Source organism: Zootermopsis nevadensis, unplaced genomic scaffold (genome assembly GCF_977971745.1).
Source record: "Zootermopsis nevadensis isolate Lab colony 2312 unplaced genomic scaffold, Znev_1.0 Znev_ptg000017l, whole genome shotgun sequence".
NCBI classification, from domain to species: Eukaryota; Metazoa; Arthropoda; class Insecta; order Blattodea; family Termopsidae; genus Zootermopsis; species Zootermopsis nevadensis.
In genome coordinates this window covers 4243403-4260294 of record NW_028259149.1, presented here as the reverse complement: position 1 = coordinate 4260294, position 16892 = coordinate 4243403, and the positions used below count along the sequence as shown (strand labels likewise).

The 16892-nt window shown below is 38.2% G+C and overlaps 1 protein-coding gene across 2 annotated transcripts; it reads right to left on the bottom strand.

Moving 5' to 3' along the window:
• Positions 1-226: 226 nt before the first annotated feature.
• On the bottom strand, positions 227-16238 carry LOC110838400 (ubiquitin-protein ligase E3C). 2 transcript variants are annotated; one of them, XM_022081549.2, is made up of 17 exons: positions 15835-16238; positions 14925-15147; positions 14296-14526; positions 13454-13659; positions 12658-12863; positions 11402-11598; positions 10085-10242; positions 9203-9450; positions 8322-8530; positions 7352-7541; positions 6791-7024; positions 5854-6098; positions 5108-5320; positions 4881-5009; positions 3793-3963; positions 3332-3418; positions 227-2276 (listed from the first exon to the last, which is right to left on the bottom strand). In XM_022081549.2, exons 1-17 carry the CDS (start codon positions 15885-15887, stop codon positions 2109-2111), a joined length of 3168 nt encoding a protein of 1055 aa, XP_021937241.1. In that variant the 5' UTR covers positions 15888-16238; the 3' UTR covers positions 227-2108. The 2 variants fall into 2 exon arrangements, with proteins under 2 accessions (XP_021937241.1, XP_021937240.1); XM_022081548.2 differs by having other exon boundaries at positions 14925-15140.
• Positions 16239-16892: the final 654 nt, after the last annotated feature.

Sequence of the window (16892 nt, the reverse complement as noted above, 5' to 3'; positions counted from 1 at the left end):
AACCAAGCAATCTTATGAACTCAAACAGCAATTACAGCACAAGTATTCAAATAAATGCTGTCAACAGTCTTGAAAGTACCGACTGATGGCAGAAACGGTTACGCAGTTATCTGCGTCTTCCCGTTACTTATTTTCTGTTAGGAACAAATATTCCCGTCAGTACTTCATCCACAAACACTCTTTCTTGAGGGTAAGAGAAGACGTTTCACACTCATACAAAGCAACATGAAAAATTATAGTTTATTTATTTACTTTCATCTTTAAATGATTTGACAGGAGAGGGAAGGAAACAGAATATTACAAACTGAATGGTAATAAGCATTAACAGAATTGAATCCACTCTAAATTTCTTCATAAATGTTAATATGATTTGTTACCGTTGTTCCAAATACTTGAACTTGACACATTCTCAAAGGATTTCTCAGCTACCATCCATCATATTATGATCTTCTCCTGTGGTCTGGTGATAAGATATTAAGAAAAACTTGTTTTTTTGCATTTACTTCTAGACAAATGTCCTTTTGAGCATCTACTGGAGCTTCTTGATTTTTAATTATAATACTTATATTCTTGCCTAATAAATTAACATCCTCAGCTTCGACGAAAAGCTCATCTGTCCACTCAATTCCAATACCCCATGATTTTCTTGAACCTTACTAATGGCATATTCTAAAGCAACACAAAAGTAGAGCACTTCAATATCCTCCATGCATGAAAAAGTTTGGCTGTAGGATTTGAGGTTTTCATGGCAATGTCAATGAATATTGAAGGTGGTCTTTTGGGTTGTCGCACCACGCAGTATTTTCGCGGTATGGCAACGTTCTGGAGGAACGAAGCATCTCCATCTCAGGGCTTCAGTTTCAGCAAATAACAAAAATATCGCACAGTACAAAAGGCCATACCACCATCACGCAAGTAAGTTTATCTATTTTTACAAAATACAAATATGCAGTTCCCTCTACACCATATTTGTCGTGCAAAACACTTAAATTGTCACCTTCTCCACGGACTTCAGCAAGACAATGATTAATACTTGGGTTGGTTTACAACACTTCACCATATTCACAGGTTATGTAGTAACAAGTGGTATGATGGCTGAATAATCAATAAGAAAGAATTTAGAAGCAATCGGGGCCATTTTAAGGAAATACCCCGTCGAGTCTGAAAGAAATTAAGAAAACAACAAAGTAACTTCAGTCTGGATAGAAAATCTCAGCTGTGATTCAAACTCAGGCTGTCGTGAATACAAAGCAGAAACGCTAATCTCTCGACATAAATGGTATACGAATAAATTTTTTTTATATAAAATAAAAACATGTGCATAACATGAAGCTGTGTAGACTGCAATCTGGATGCAATTGTTAATGATTATTAGGATATCAGCACTCCAAGTCTTCCAAACTAATTACAATATTATATTACAATATCTTACAATAAGTTTATATTTCAGTTTAATTATATACATCTAAAAATTATGAAAATGTTAACTTCAGTATTTCCAGTACCACCAAAAACATCTTGTTCACATTTTAAAATTAACACAATCTAAGCTTCTTCATGGATGCTGGCGGTAGTATAGCTACTGGTAGGGCCTCCCTAGCCAGATTGGTCGAGGGGGAGAGGTCAGACTAAGATAAGGTACCCTGGTCCTCCAGGTTGGGGGTTGGTCGCAAGGCTAACAACCTTGCACCGTAAAAAGGAAGATATTTCGAAACCTCAACCTCAGACAGACGGACCTAACAGAAAAGGACCGAATGGAAGAGGAGATTTGAGGAGGCCATGGACCGAATATGGACCGGAGAGCCATAGAAGAAGAAGAAGCTTCTTCATGGAAAATCTGTGCAAAACAGCTTAATTAAAACATCAAAAGACCGAGTTACTTTATATGAACACTGAAGATACAATAAAATATCTTGTAAGAATTCTCACCAATAATTCCTTTTTCATTCCCTCATTGCGTTATGCTGTATTGTATTATACAGTAATATAAATTATAAGAAAGTTCTTGTTATAAAGACTTTACTCCAAGTTCTCACCCATTTTTCATCTGTACTTGCGTACAAAGCAGCAGAAAGCAGACTTTGGTACTCTACGTGGACCTGCGATACTTAGCTCAGTTCGAAACCAGCACCGGCCTGAATAGCATACAGCAGTTTGTCTTTGAGAATGACTTCCTCCGCAAACTCTGGCAGTTTGAGCAGGTTCATGCAAGTACTGGCTGTTGGCAAGCGATCTATTGATCCTGCATGCTGAATACAGAAAGGAGGATCCAGTTCCTAAAGCAAACACAATCATCAACAAAAGCAACAGTGTATCATGTAAGACAGTGGTCCCCAACATTTTTGTGCCTACAGACAGATTTGAGAGTTTATGAGATCGTGGCGGGCACCGACCAATTAACGAAGCCAAATTTTCTTTTCTCTGGACAAATAAGATATGGAGACCAAATAATACGCAAAACAACACGACGTTTAATGATACAAGAAACCACGCAATCAAAAATACGTAGTTTTATAAGTACAATTATTATTACTCAAGTGGGAAGTTAGTGTGATGTTTGGCACTGCATTTCATCGGCCAGTTTTTCATATTTGGGAGTGTAGGATGATACTGCTGCTCGCAAACAATCGTCAAGATGGGCGTCAGTAAGTCGAGAACTACACTTTGATTTTATAATGTTCGTGGTTGAATGGCCTTCATTATTCAGTATAACCTCTTTCTGTAACCCAAAAACAGCCATGGTTGGGGACCACTGATGTAAGATTTGAGGTTTTCACAGCAGTGAGTATGAAGATTTCTGTCTTCTGGGTTGTTGCGCCGTGTAATCTGGTCGATGTTAACCAATGTTTCAGAGGTCATACTGCCTCCGTCATCAGGGATATTCATCGCCCTGATGACGGAGGCAGTATGACCTCTGAAACATTGGTTAACATCGACCAGATTACACGGCGCAACAACCCAGAAGACAGAAATCTTCAACAGTGTATCATTTCTTGCTAAACATATTTTTACTACGAGACCTAGCAGGAACCACATAGTAAGTATTAAAAATTTAAAAAACGTAAAAATCTGTAGGACTATAAAGATACACCATAATGTTACGTACACAAATGTAGGTTCCGAGTGTTTCTTGTGATTATACATATTTCACTAGCTTAGCAGTTAATCTCTGCTGAAGCAAAATTTGCAGCAGGACAATTAAAAATGTATTTCTTCTTCATATAATTAAATGTGTGAACTCACTGATATCATAAATATTGCATTGGATATCTCTTTGAAATTGGTGTAACTTCACAATTTCTTATTTAAATTTCTGTACATTACAACTGACCTTAAATCCAAGCAGTGGTGGTCTAGAGCAACTAGTGACAAACTTAAGGAGCTGCCGTCGCTGGAGGTCTGTAAAATTCTCCACAACCTATAAAAATTTAGGAAAATATAATTGAAAAGATATTTTCTGAAGGTTATTTACAGGCGTGAAACTTGGTCTCTCATGTTAAGGAGGGAACAAATATTGTACAGTCTGAAGGGAACAAACTTCTTGAAACACCTAGGCACAAACAAGATAATATTAAAAAAAATATATGGAAAATCCTTCTGGCCAAACTAGAAATTCATTCACCATCCAGGAAACCTCTAGGCAGGGGCATCTTTATTAGCGACTGTAATCAGACAGACATATAACCTACCACACGTTCATTTTATGCACTAATGAAACATAATTTGGACAACTAACATTGCGAAGAATCAAGTGCAAGGCAGATTAAAAGGGTATTAGTTCACATAACATACTTTCCAGAACAGACGGATAGTGGGATGGTCTGATGCATAGCCCCCTGTATAGTTCGTGTGCTGTTTTAAGTCCTCTACATCCACTGGAATCTGGGCCCCTGATATTAGAACCTGTAGTTCCTTGTTGTTGAACATCTGCAGCCAGTCCAGAGGAATGACATTTGCCAAACCCTAGAAACAAATTTCCCAACTGCATAAAGATTCAGATTGCACAATTAATCTTACACTGCATGTGACACAGTAGACATACGAGCCCCATTTATGGGTTAGAAACCTGGTTGCTAAAAGTAAACTTGTAAGATTTGAGGTTTTCACAGCGGTGAGTATGAAGATTTCTGTCTTCTGGGTTGTTGCTCTGTGTAGTCTGGTCGATGTTTACCAACGTTTCAGAGGTCATACTGCCTCCATCATCAGGGCGACAGCGCAACAACCCAGAAGACAGAAATCTTCAAAAGTAAACTTGAAAGAAATGTAGACATTGACACAGCCATCAAACAATCAACAGCTTTTCAGAAGGGCAGAATATGTCTAAAGTAATGATGATTCTATCCCGCGCCGTAGCCGCGAGGTCTGAGGCATCATGCTTTGGACCGGCGATACGGAATGTGCGCTGGTTCGAGTCTCGGGGGAAAAGAAATTTTCTCATGAACTTTCGACCAGTGTATGGGACTGGTGCCAACCCAGCATCGTGAGGAAATTGGGGAGCTATAATGAGTAGCGTAATCCGGTCACTAAAGCTAGCAATGGCTGGGGGTTCGTCGTGCCGACCACACGTCACCCTATATCTGGTTGGATGATTGTTCACCTCTGCTTAGGCATGTGAATGTGAGGCCAGCAGTCAAGCTAGTCGGCTTTGGCTCTCTGGAGCTGTTACGCCATGGATTTAATTTTTTAATGATAATTCTATACTAAATAATAACACAAATTAAATTGTTGAAACTATAAGATATTTAAACAGCTTTTTCCACGTTCGCATGGAAGATGAAAATCATTAAAAAAATCCTGTGAATAAATTGGTCTATAGCACTGAACGCAACCAACAGAATATGATGATGTGAGGACCGCCAACCTGAGCGTGGTTATCTCACCTGTTTGAATGCAGAGCACTGCGCTCGGATTTGTTTATTAAGTTTATAATCAGCCATAAGGTGGATGTACTCAATGCGATTGGAAGTCGTGACGGGAATATTGGATCCCCCCGGTTTCAGCTCATCAGTCTAAAATAAACATGAAACACAACACAATTTGATATTTACAGACAACTCTCCAGTTAACTGCAATAACGAGTCAGCAAATGTGAAGAAAATATTCTTACCCTTGTTTCACCAAGTTCATCATTGAGTACAGTGAAATCTAGGCCAAGGTCAGTGACATCCCCTTCGTAACTCTTGAGAAACAGGAGATTGCGATACATTATGGGGTCGAGCGAAGCCAAGTGGTGAACGTCGACATCTGAGTGTCGGCCAACCAACTTGGAGAGGAAAAACTCTGCCAACGGAAGCTCAACAAGGAGGTTTTCATATAATGCCTGGAAACAAGATTTTGAAAAGCAATGACAAAGGCTATGGTCCTATAAACTTTTACGACAAACGGACTGATCATGCAAAGACAACAGCACATTTTATGCAACATTATTACTACTATGTATGTCTTCACATACACACTTACATGATTACAAACAAAGAAACCTGAAGTAGGATTTGAGGTTTTCACAGTGGTGGTTACAAAGATGTAGTGTGGTAGAAGGCAACAAGAACCTCTGAAATGTTGGTTAACATCGACCAGACTACACAGCGCAACAACCCAGAAGGCAGAAATCTTCATACTCACCGCTGTGAAAACCTTAAATCTTACACAGTTCATCTGATTGGTGCAAGCTTCGACTGCCGATTCTACTGAAAAACACTATATTATTCAAAGCATTCACATGCTATCTCTAAATTCTCTCATGAACTATGCATTAATGGTCATCTCAAGAGGAATTAATTAAAGAAAGTTATTGTTAACAGACATTCGGTTGCAGAGATGTTAAGCGAAGATTAATGATAAAGTCTAGCTTACCTTTCCCAGAATTCTTCCTATGAAAAAATAATGTCTTGGAAAGTCTTCTACAAGCAGGTGAACATTAGGATTTGGATAAAGTTGATTGTCTTTTGTCAAACGGAAGAAACCCCTATTGGGGTCAAAAGCTGTTTTCAGCAGCTCGGACAGAAACTCCCGAAAAACTCCCCCTCCATCGACACCGGCTTCATCCATCCCAACTACGTTCACCAGTTGGACTCTCATCTTCAGTCTCAGCTCAGGTTCTAGCAATATCAACATTTAAGACCACTCAATCAATACTTATACTGTTCTGCTAATATTTAAGCAGATACCAAGTTATCGCCGACGTATTACATAACGAACATTTCTTTAAAACAGTCTAAGCGAGGTACATAAATTCTGTAGCGGAAAGCTGTACACTAATATGAGCACTTTTGCCAGGATTTGAATAAGAGTTGAAATAAACTTCAGTTGTGTGTCCTCTGCCAGACAAAAAGCCATATTATTGGTGTATAATTTAACTTGACGGAGGAAGAAGACCAGTTGGAAGACCCAGGAACAGATGGGAGGATGCAGTTCAAACGAATGCCACACTGCTCCTAAGGATTAGAAATTGGAAGAAGGCAGCGGAGGAAAGGACTGAATGGAAGAGGAGAGTTGAGGAGGCCATGGACAGAATACGGACCGGAGAGCCATAGAAGAATAATAATTTAACTTGACAGCTGGAAAGTATGATTTTATATTGCCTGCATGACTTTTAAAAAAGTTTCCGGTATAATTATATTTTTGCACAGAGGGGTGCTGGAGAGACTTCAACATGGGGTGAAAAGTTTATCAGTAAGCTACTGCAATGAACAACCAGCTGGACAATACATAATTCTGAGATACGTATAAATTTGAATAAATGACGCAAGGTAATACGGCAGAAACCAAAACTGTATAACTTTAGGTTTACCATTCTCTGGAGAAAGCCTGTCAAAGGCATCCTCATACAGGTAGTTCCGTCTCACAGCCACCTGTATATTTGGCCCTTGCAAGAAATGACTGTGCTCTCCCTGGTGTTCCACTTTGTCTTTTAGTACCAGACTCTGGAAGACAAGTACACGTTCCTGGAACGCAACCAGGAAAGGAAGTTCCCGCAAAATCGTCATGGTCCGCACTTCCTTTGTTGACAATGGAGGCCCTTCCTCTATAGAGAAACATCACATGCAGATAAATTGTATTTCTTCTGTATATTTAATATATGATGAATCTGCTATTATTTTTATCGACTAAATAGATCTGTGTAAGCTTTATAACGCCATACATTAATGAAACATTCAAAGTCACAACTTCCCAAATCACGTTTATTGGTGAAAAAATTAAAGAACAGCTTTTTCACGATTACTCAGTCTCTTACAACTATCAACAGCAGCTTAAACCTCAAGATGCTTTTCCATCTTAAAACTAAGTAACAAAACTAAGAATAAAACTCAAAAAAAAACACAGACACATATTTAAATATTTATTTACTTACCCAATTCTTCTCTAGTGAATGCTCTTAACCCTTGGAAGGGGCGATAATTCCTAAGCCTATGCCTGCGTAGTGTAAAATCTGATGGCTTATCTAATGGGAACATCACTTGCTTAGAAATCCAGTGACCCTCGGGGCAGAATGGACGCCGAATGTCTCGAGCATGTAACTGTCGTACCAAGCCAACAGTCACCTGCACTAAGAAAGTGAAATTAAGAAAAGCACAGGGACATACAGAAACATTTATTTTTTATGGCTGTATCTCTCACGAAACATAATTTTACACAATATTCTCTTTAAAAGGAATAAAATGGATCCATAAATGGACGTAACGACGGTCCACCTACATGTTTCATCTCTGAAGAACCTCAGCAATTTTAATAAACTTTGGTACTTGAAGTCTACAACTATTGTTCTTAACAGTTTAATATAATTCCTATCTTACACAAGTTTCTAATAAAACTTAGTTAATTTCCCCAAAAATGGATCAATGAGTACAATTAAATATGTCATATAAAATATAGCTCCCATGAAGACCAATTTTTATTCAAAATATTTTTCAACATGGTGTACATAACATAAACAATAATCTAGGTCTTACTGCAATATTTGTAGAGTTCATAATCAATAAATTAACATCAAGACCAACTGAAATTATAAAATCAACAAGAACATATTTGGATAATGTGTGTACTTAAAACAGAAGTTCATATTCCCAATCTACCTATTACATATAAATGGATAGGCCAGACATTTAAGAAGAATGAGATAAACAAGAAATTCACGCAAAATTTTGATTGGAAAAGCTTGTATAAACAGACTAGTCAGGAGCCACTGTTGCAGATAAGAATGTAAATAACTGTGAGGGCATGAAACAGATCATGGCCCGCCTTACGACAAGATCCAACATAATGACCCATATCGAACGACCGAGGGAATGATTCAGCGATCGCCATTAACGGGAATATTATACCTTGAAGAGGTGTGACCACATCTGTGTCTCCTGGCTACTGACAGTAGACGGTTGATCTCGCCCATGCACTGCTGTACGATAGTCATCCCGTACACTTGGACGAGAGTCCGGAAAAGCCAATTCCACTAACCCAAGGCAAACTTCTTTTAATGTCAGTGTCAGTGGAACTAATGACAATAAGGAAAATGGCATCGTTGTTAAAAGTGCACCTGCAACAGTGAAAGCAAAATCTTATTAGATCTGAGGTTTTCACGGAGTAAAGATGTCAATGTTAGTCTTCTTGGTGTTGCTACCCAGAAGACCAGCACTGACAAAACAACATCGCTTCTGACATAACATAAAATTCACAGCCAGGATACAACAATTTGTTATTGGAACTGTATTTTATGTTGCGTACAGATGATTACTAATAATAATAATAATCCGTGGCATAACAGCCCCCTGAGACCCAAAGCTGACTAGCCGGCTGCTGGCCTCACGTTCACACGCCTAAGCAGAGGTGAATGATCTTCCAACCAGATATAGGGTGGCGTGTGGTCAGCACGACAAACCCCCAGCCATTGCTAGTTTTCATGACCGGATTACGCTACCCATTGTAGTCCCTTGAGAAATTTTTTTCCCCGAGACTCGAACAGGCGTGCATTGCGTATCATCGGTCTGAAGCATGATGCCTCAGACCACACAGCTTTGGCGCAGGACTACAAATGATCACTACACTCAGTAATTCTCTTAAATCATGATATTTCTGACACCGAGGACGACAGGAAGCTATTAGCATAGCTTACATAAATACCTGCCAATAATTAATGTCTCTCTTGCAAAGGTACAGCTGAAGCATTAAACTGAACCAACCCTCCTAAAAACATAAAGAGTGCACATACCTGCATGATTATCATCAGCATAAAACTCTGAATCATGAAGTGTAGCTATAAGAAGACTAAAAAGTGAGCAGAAGACAGCGAGCAGCGGAACGATACGATCGCTATCTTCAGGAGACATTGGAATTCCTCTTGAAATAACTTGAAGCAATGGTGTGGCACTTCCAAATAATGATGTCTGACATACAGACAATATGGCCGTCCACAGGTGTCGTAAGAATGACGGTTTAAACGCCAGCATATAAAGTAACCTGTGTTAAACAAAAATATTTAACTTAAAACAAGAAATCCTGTCAAGTTCACTAAGAACGCACAATTCGAAGAAAATACTGTAATGCTTTTTACACTGCAAGGACACAAGACACAAAGTTGGTAATTTTTATTACTGGGCGTTATGCGAGATATGGTTCCAGCATGAAGTCGTGAAAGTAGTGTTTCCTCTCCTAATTACTTTAATATGTTAATGGCTTTGAATCTGTAATCTTCCTTCACATTCATAATAAGGAGTTACACATATCTAAAAACAAAGTGGTTACAAAATAGTTGGACCTAAGAAAGATATTATAGAATATATAATATCACATAAAAAAGAACTTTGTTATGTATGCAGATGTTAATTTTGTGTAATGTTATACCACTCCCATTAAGGTTACAATGAACTACATACTCAACTCAGATCAGAGACACAAAAATGCATAAAGAATTTTGGTAGAAAACAATTGGAAACCAGCCAATTCTAATAAAAGATACGTGAAGACAACAAAGCAACCGTTATTTTGCCTATCATTCTACCTTTCATTACTGCCAGTCCTTAGTACTTCAGTTAAAGAGTTCATAGTTCCTTCTTCATGGCAAGAAAAACTTGTGAACGATAAGAGAACTTACTTATATTTGTGGATGGCAAACTTGTGTGCCACAAGGAGATTATGGCATACTTGGCATAAAGCCTGGAGAACGTGTGGGTCTTCTGACTGATCAACCGCCAGCAACAAGGTTTGAACCCGTGATGACTCATTCAGCATCTCCATGCATTGTTCCAGTATCTGAAATTACATAAATATATTCAGTTTGATATTCTCTAGATTAGAACTTGAATAAATGACAGGAAGTTGTTGGTAAGAAGATCGAGAGTTTTGAGATGTGGGTGTACAGAAGGATCCTCCGAATCTCGTGGACCGAACACTGCACAAACCAATCTGTGCTAGAGGAGCTCAGAATTCAAACCAGGCTCCTTAAGAGGATAACTCAGGCGTACCTGAGTTTCTTTTGGCCACATCGCCAGGAGAAACGGCTCTATGGAGAAGCTGGTGGTGGAAGGAAAAGTGAGCGGACGGAGATCACGAGGAAGATCACCAAACAGGTGGGTCGACCAACTGCAGTCATTAGTGGGGGTAAACTCTCACGAGGCCTCACAACTTGCCTTGGTCCAGAGCCCTTGGCAGGAAGAAGCCAGGCGAGCCAACCCATGAAGCGCCACCACGCCCTGTTAAGGGTCAAAGACAGAGGAGGAGGAGGAGGTTGTTGGTATGATCCTCAGCAGCACGTATTCATATATTATATATCTAATATTTGTCATTTAATATTCAGCCACCTTAAATCATCATTTCTGATCTGTCCCATTTCTTTTCTACTTTTTTATTTATTTTTTCTATTGATGGTCAGTGAATTCTTACTTTCTCCTAACTGGGTTATGTTTTAGGCATGAGAGTTTCTCCCTGAGCAGGTCATGCAAACCTCTCATCACATCCTGAAGGAACACAGCCTCTTGCCAAGAATATGGGATGCATTTCCTTTAATCCCCTCACTCCCTGTGGTCCTTGCAAGTACCTTCCTTGATACCCCTTTAGGACAGCTCTAAAATCTACCATTTTGAATGAATGAGCCAACAGTGGCTTAACTCCTTTTCTGTTTGATGACGATGAATAGTAAACTTGAATCTGCTATGTCCAATGTGGTCTTCAGAAGTGTGATGTCATGCATTCTTGTTGGCGATTACCATCTTGGAGGTATATATAAATTTTGATATGGAGGTGCTCCACTACACTGAAATGTTGGAAACCACCTACAAAACTGCTTGGCCAGCATCTTCAGTGCCATGAATACCACAAATCTCAGACTGTTCTATAGGCACACGTATCAAATGACCACGCAGTAAGAAAAAATAAAACTGGTATACAGTAATTCTGAAGCACTAGTACTCACTTGAAGCTCTTCAATATTGCTTCCTTCATGGTCCATTTCATTGCCTGAGTCATCATCCGAGTCACCAGAAGTGTCATGACCACTGCGTTTTGTGCCAGTATTTGATCCATTATATACCTTACTGATATTTACAGTTAGGTTTGCTAATATCTGCAGGTAAATTAAAAGAAGGCCATCTCCGACATTCTGTCCTGGAACTGAAAAAAACACAGAGTGGGATGTTCATCTACTGTTATGACTAAGATTCTTCTGATGGCTAAGGCCTCATTGCCCTGCAGCATGACCTCTGAAACGTTGGTAAACCTCCACAAGACCACACGGTGCTACAACCCAGAAGACAGCCATCTTTGTACTCACTGCGCTAAAAACCTGAAATCCTACTAATGTTGAGACTGTACATAAACATCTCACTAACAGCAGAACTCAAATGTTCAACACAAATATTATCTCGACATAAACAATTGCTGCTATCATCCATAGTTCATAATCCACTTTCATTATAAAATTTTCATATATATAAATAAATGATGCAAATTAAAAATATTATTAAATAAGCCAAGAATAAGAGAAACCGAAACTAAGCAAAAACTACATGAACCTCAATTCTGTATAACTCAATTCAATTAATTTGTTAATAATAATAATAATAATAATCCGTGGCATAACAGCCCTCTGAGAGCCAAAGCTGACTAGCTTGTTTGTTGGCCTCACGTTCACATGCCTAAGCAGAGGTGAACAATCATCCAACCAGATATAGGGTGACGTGTGGTCAGCACAACGAACCCCCAGCCATTGCCAGTTTTCAATTCTGTATGCAAATTTTAAAAACTCTCCCCTCATTATTAATTACAACTGTTGCATGGCTGTAGTTAATTTTGTCCTGTAATATTTGTCAATAATTTTATCTTCACTTACTCCTAAACCAATTTTTTTGCTGTAAATTCCAAATTCAATTAAAATGCCAAACATTACTTCCCATTTAAGAATCAGAGTTTTTTTATTTTCATGATAGGTACAAAAATAAACAGTATTCCCATTTTTAATTAATACTTATCAAATGCAGAAGACCTGACCTAAAACTGCATGTTATAACAGAATCCACATTTAAGATCACCAGAATTTAATTCAAAAATTATAATATATGTAGGTTTCAATTTTTACGTCAGTTAGGCCTACTACTACCGCCCAGAAGACCAACATCAACATAGGCCCTACATGATTTAAAGTCTTTCCAAAATCCGGAAAACATTTCTTACCAAAGTGTTTCCGTTCGAGAGCCAGCACTGTAAAGAGTAGCCATGTAGAAGCAGGCACTGAACAGGCATTTAATTTTATGGTCTCCAGTAGCTCTCTGAAGGGGAAGTACGCAAGGTCAGCCAGTGCTGGAATAATAAAGAGTTTGACTGGTTCTGTAAGCGATGGAGCCAGGATATGCTGACACAAACCACGAAGAATTAGTCCACTGCAACAGAGAATAATATGCAAGAATACCCATGGTATGACTACCAAGACGCAAAAAAGAGAAAACTGGTGTTTAAAAAGATGGTACTTGTGGGTTACCAGGACACATCGCTTTAAAAACAGGTTAGGTTAGGTTAGGTTAATGCGTGTGGATAAATAACATATACTTGAAAGTTATTATATTTTATTTCAATAAATGACAAATTATTATATTTTATTTGGATATGCATGAGATGTTAATTGTTGTTACAACCTGTCTCCGGAGGCCAAAATTCGCTTAGAGATTTTAGAATCGTTTTAAAAATATCACCGTTATCATTTGTACAACCCCACATGAACTCAGCTAAATATGAATCCAGATGATGTCGGGCCGTGCCTCTCTGTTAAATCCCAAATTTTTAACATGGTACTGAACAACAACTGAATGAACTAGGAGATAACAACAACCGAGTATACCGGTATACTGATAAGCATGCACAGTTTTCCGTCCAATCCAAGTCCAGATATTTGACTCTCCCGTTTTGTGTCCCAATAACCAACAAGTACCAAAAAGACTAATGAATGCTTCCTTATATATCACCTGATACTGACCTAAACTCTGAGCTGTTGGTTGGCGAAGTGATAATCAGCTGTAGTGGCCGTGTTATCATATCAAAGAGACAGGCAGCCAGTGGTGTCGGTGGGTGAGATGAAGGCTCCAAAAGTGGTGGAACCTTGTTATCAATGAGGCAGCGAACTTGATCGAAGTACCCCTTTTTCACCAAATATGTAAATAGACGTATGAGGTGCATACTTGCCTGTACAAAAATAACCTCCTGTTATCTGACATTCTAAAAATCATTTAATCAGAAAAATTTAAGTTACTAGTACTTCTAAAAATGGCAGAGATAAAGTATACAGTTTTTATTTTATTATTAGTGTTCTGTCTGATGACAGGTCCATATGAACAGGATCCTTCCATCCTTTTCTCGGACTGTGACCTGTTCATATACGTTCTTAGCAGATGATCCACAAGTGGTTTGCCATTGCCTTCTTCTGTGTGTGAATGGAGTAATTGTTAGGATGCCAAGGAGAAACCGGGGAAGCCCCCGGAGGAAAACTCCATGGAGCCTAGACCACCGTGGCCATTTAAAGTATACAGTAGAGTCTTTAAAGTTATATCAACCACACTGGATATACCCACAGTCAGAATTGCTTAATTGTATAATTATTAAAATACAGTCCTTTCTAGACTCACCATTTGGAATGACATACATGAAGGATACTTGATATCTTAGTTCTTCTCAAAACTTCTTGTTCTTAATAACCAATACGTTTCTAACTCGGATTGAGGGAGTAAATTTTTTCATGTACTGTTCTGCATAAACTTTACAGTAATTATTTGACTGGATGGCAACATCTAAATAATTTCAATACGATATGAATTCACTTACCTTTGCTTCCCCCAAAATGCGCTGGCATGTTTCCCACGATGTGAAAACTTCAACAGTTCGAAGAGAAACGGCCAATGACTCTCTGCTGTTCGGCTGTTGTGTAGCAGCTGCCATGTGAGCAACATTCATATGTAACAGGTGGCATAAACGCCATGCCCACACGTCGCCTGGACGTTCTGCTGCTACCATGATTTGCTCATGTTGTTTAAGTAAGAGCTGAGATACCCAGACCTCAAAATAAGGTGAACACCACAAAATGTTAAGCTACTAGCATTATAAGCTTGCTTATGTTATTATTCTGGGTTGTAACACTGTGTGGACCTGAAGGTAGAAAACAATGATTCAGAGAAACGTTTTGCATCCATCTTCAGGGCCAACAGTAGGTTCCCCCAAAACACTGGTTTCTGCATACAAGTCCTAACAACAACCCAGAAGAATAGCAATGAAATCTACACCACCAAGAGAACCTCAAACCTCATGTAGAATTATAAACTGTAGATGACAAATGTTAACTAACAGGCCATTTAAGCTAACATCAGAATAATGTAATAATGACACAGCTATGTACCATAAACATTAACAGCACCAAACTATAAACAAATTGAAAACAGTAACTTTCATAAACATACAAGCCTGCTGGAATCTTCCTCTTCAGAATAAAAGAACAACAGCCTTTGAATAAGCAAGGACAAGGTTCGTTCATCAGGTGCATGGCCAACATAACTGTTCTGTTGCACAGTCTCATCAAATGCTGCTCGTTGTATCTTCTTGTACTGCAGCCTAGTTAAACAGCCTCTCACAAATGCTTGGATAAGGATTGTGCTATTGTACCTTCTACGCAATTCCTGAAATCTCAGAAGAAAGTGTCTCAATATGCAACTGCATCCTGAATAAATATCAAGCTCGTGAGGCAAGACTTACCTCTCCTTTACCTACATTTAGAAAGTACATCAGTGACTCCAAAATTGGGTTCTGTAGAAACCCAGAAGTTAATAATCTTCCAAGTCATCACATCAAAGTTTGATATGATATAAACTCTAAAAGAATCAAAATTTAAAATGTTTCATCCAAATCTTGGATGCACAGATAATTAAAACCAATGATCTGATACACAGTTAACTTTTCTTCAAAGCAAAAGTTGTACAAATTATTTTATTACTGTTTAATGCTGATTAAAACTGATATGAAGCTCATGTATTAAAGTGTTAGTGTTACCGGGAAAGAATACGAAACTCAGTCACACTATTCTGTTAAAATGGTGCATTACTTTCATTGTGGTAGTTAAAAGTTTTTACACGAAAGATTTTGAAGATAAGAGTGCTATCAGTTTATATGGATGGGAGGGGTCACATTCCACAGTAAGAAATACAAGGAAGTGTAAATAAATTTCATGCAATATTTACCAAAAGAGAGTTGCTAAAAGCTACTAGTAAGGGTTGGTAGCATAAATATGGTTGAGACACCTAAGAGAACTGTCTGTAATAACTCACATTTAATAGAAACCTACCTCCTCGACAAAATACAAAAACAGCAACTAACCTCTCTTTTATTCCGTTCATTTTGAGCTCTTTGTAATAGTTCATTTCGTTCATGTTTCCTGCTTGCACCCGATAAATTTTGCTGTGGTCTTCGCCGAAACTCACCCTCGAAGCTATACATTTTTAAATATTCTGCAGTAATTTCCGCCTTCAACTAAAAGTTTGGTACTGCGAAAATGAAAATAGCCATAACCACAAAATCGTTTGAAGGGTGAATCACACTTATCACGATTCACCTAAACTACAATCTACTAAATATTCAATTCTACTAATATAATCACACATAATACGATCAGTAAGATAATGAGGTAATCACGGAGATACAAGAATAAGTGCACAGTACTAAATTAGCAGCTGACATACTAAGTAAAATGACAAGTAAGACTGCACACATGCATGTGTTACACAGATGATACCAACGCTTATGAGGATATCTTCACAAAACAAAGTTATGGTAACGGAACAAAACAGAACGTGCTCTAAGCAGTGTTACAAGATGTACCAAAAGTATCTACTTTTTGACGTAAATATGTCTATAGTGTCTTTCGGCAAAAAAGTGAAAGGAAAACACATAAGATCCATATCAAAAATGTGTAAATATGGACTGACAATGGTTTACTCGGCATTGTTGTGTTACATTACTGCCGTCAATCGGCTTTCGTTATTGTGGAAAGAGCTGAGCTGAATTACTTTTAATTTCTCAAACGTAAGCACAATAAATCTGCTCAATAATGTCCTCAGGCTCCTCATGAATTCTGATTTTGATCCCGATTACTGCCACTTGTATTTAAAATAAAAATAATATAGCACCACTCTCTCTTGAAGAGAACTATTTATGAAATTTAATATACAACCCCTTGTAAATGAATCTTTTTCTCATGACTGTTATTCATTGTGAAAAACATGGAGAAGTTTCAAGCAGTCTTAACATACACAAGGTATAGACATAACCTTCAAATGACAAATGTTAACCTCCCTAAATACCAGAATGATGCTTACTAAGCATGGATAAAATTATTCAATAATCTTCCACCTATCATCAAAAATTTATATCAAGAT

What these genes read in the sequence shown, in the direction of transcription:
- LOC110838400 (XM_022081548.2), bottom strand. Translation starts at nt 15,954, where the DNA reads ATGTATAGCTTCGAGGGTGAGTTTCGGCGAAGACCACAGCAAAATTTA. An exon ending in AGGAAGATTCCAGCAGGCTT is followed by an intron (nt 14,527 to 14,924) that starts GTATGTTTATGA and finishes CCTTATTTTGAG; the next exon opens with GTCTGGGTATCTCAGCTCTT. An exon ending in CTATCCGTCTGTTCTGGAAA is followed by an intron (nt 3,419 to 3,792) that starts GTATGTTATGTG and finishes AAATTTTTATAG; the next exon opens with GTTGTGGAGAATTTTACAGA.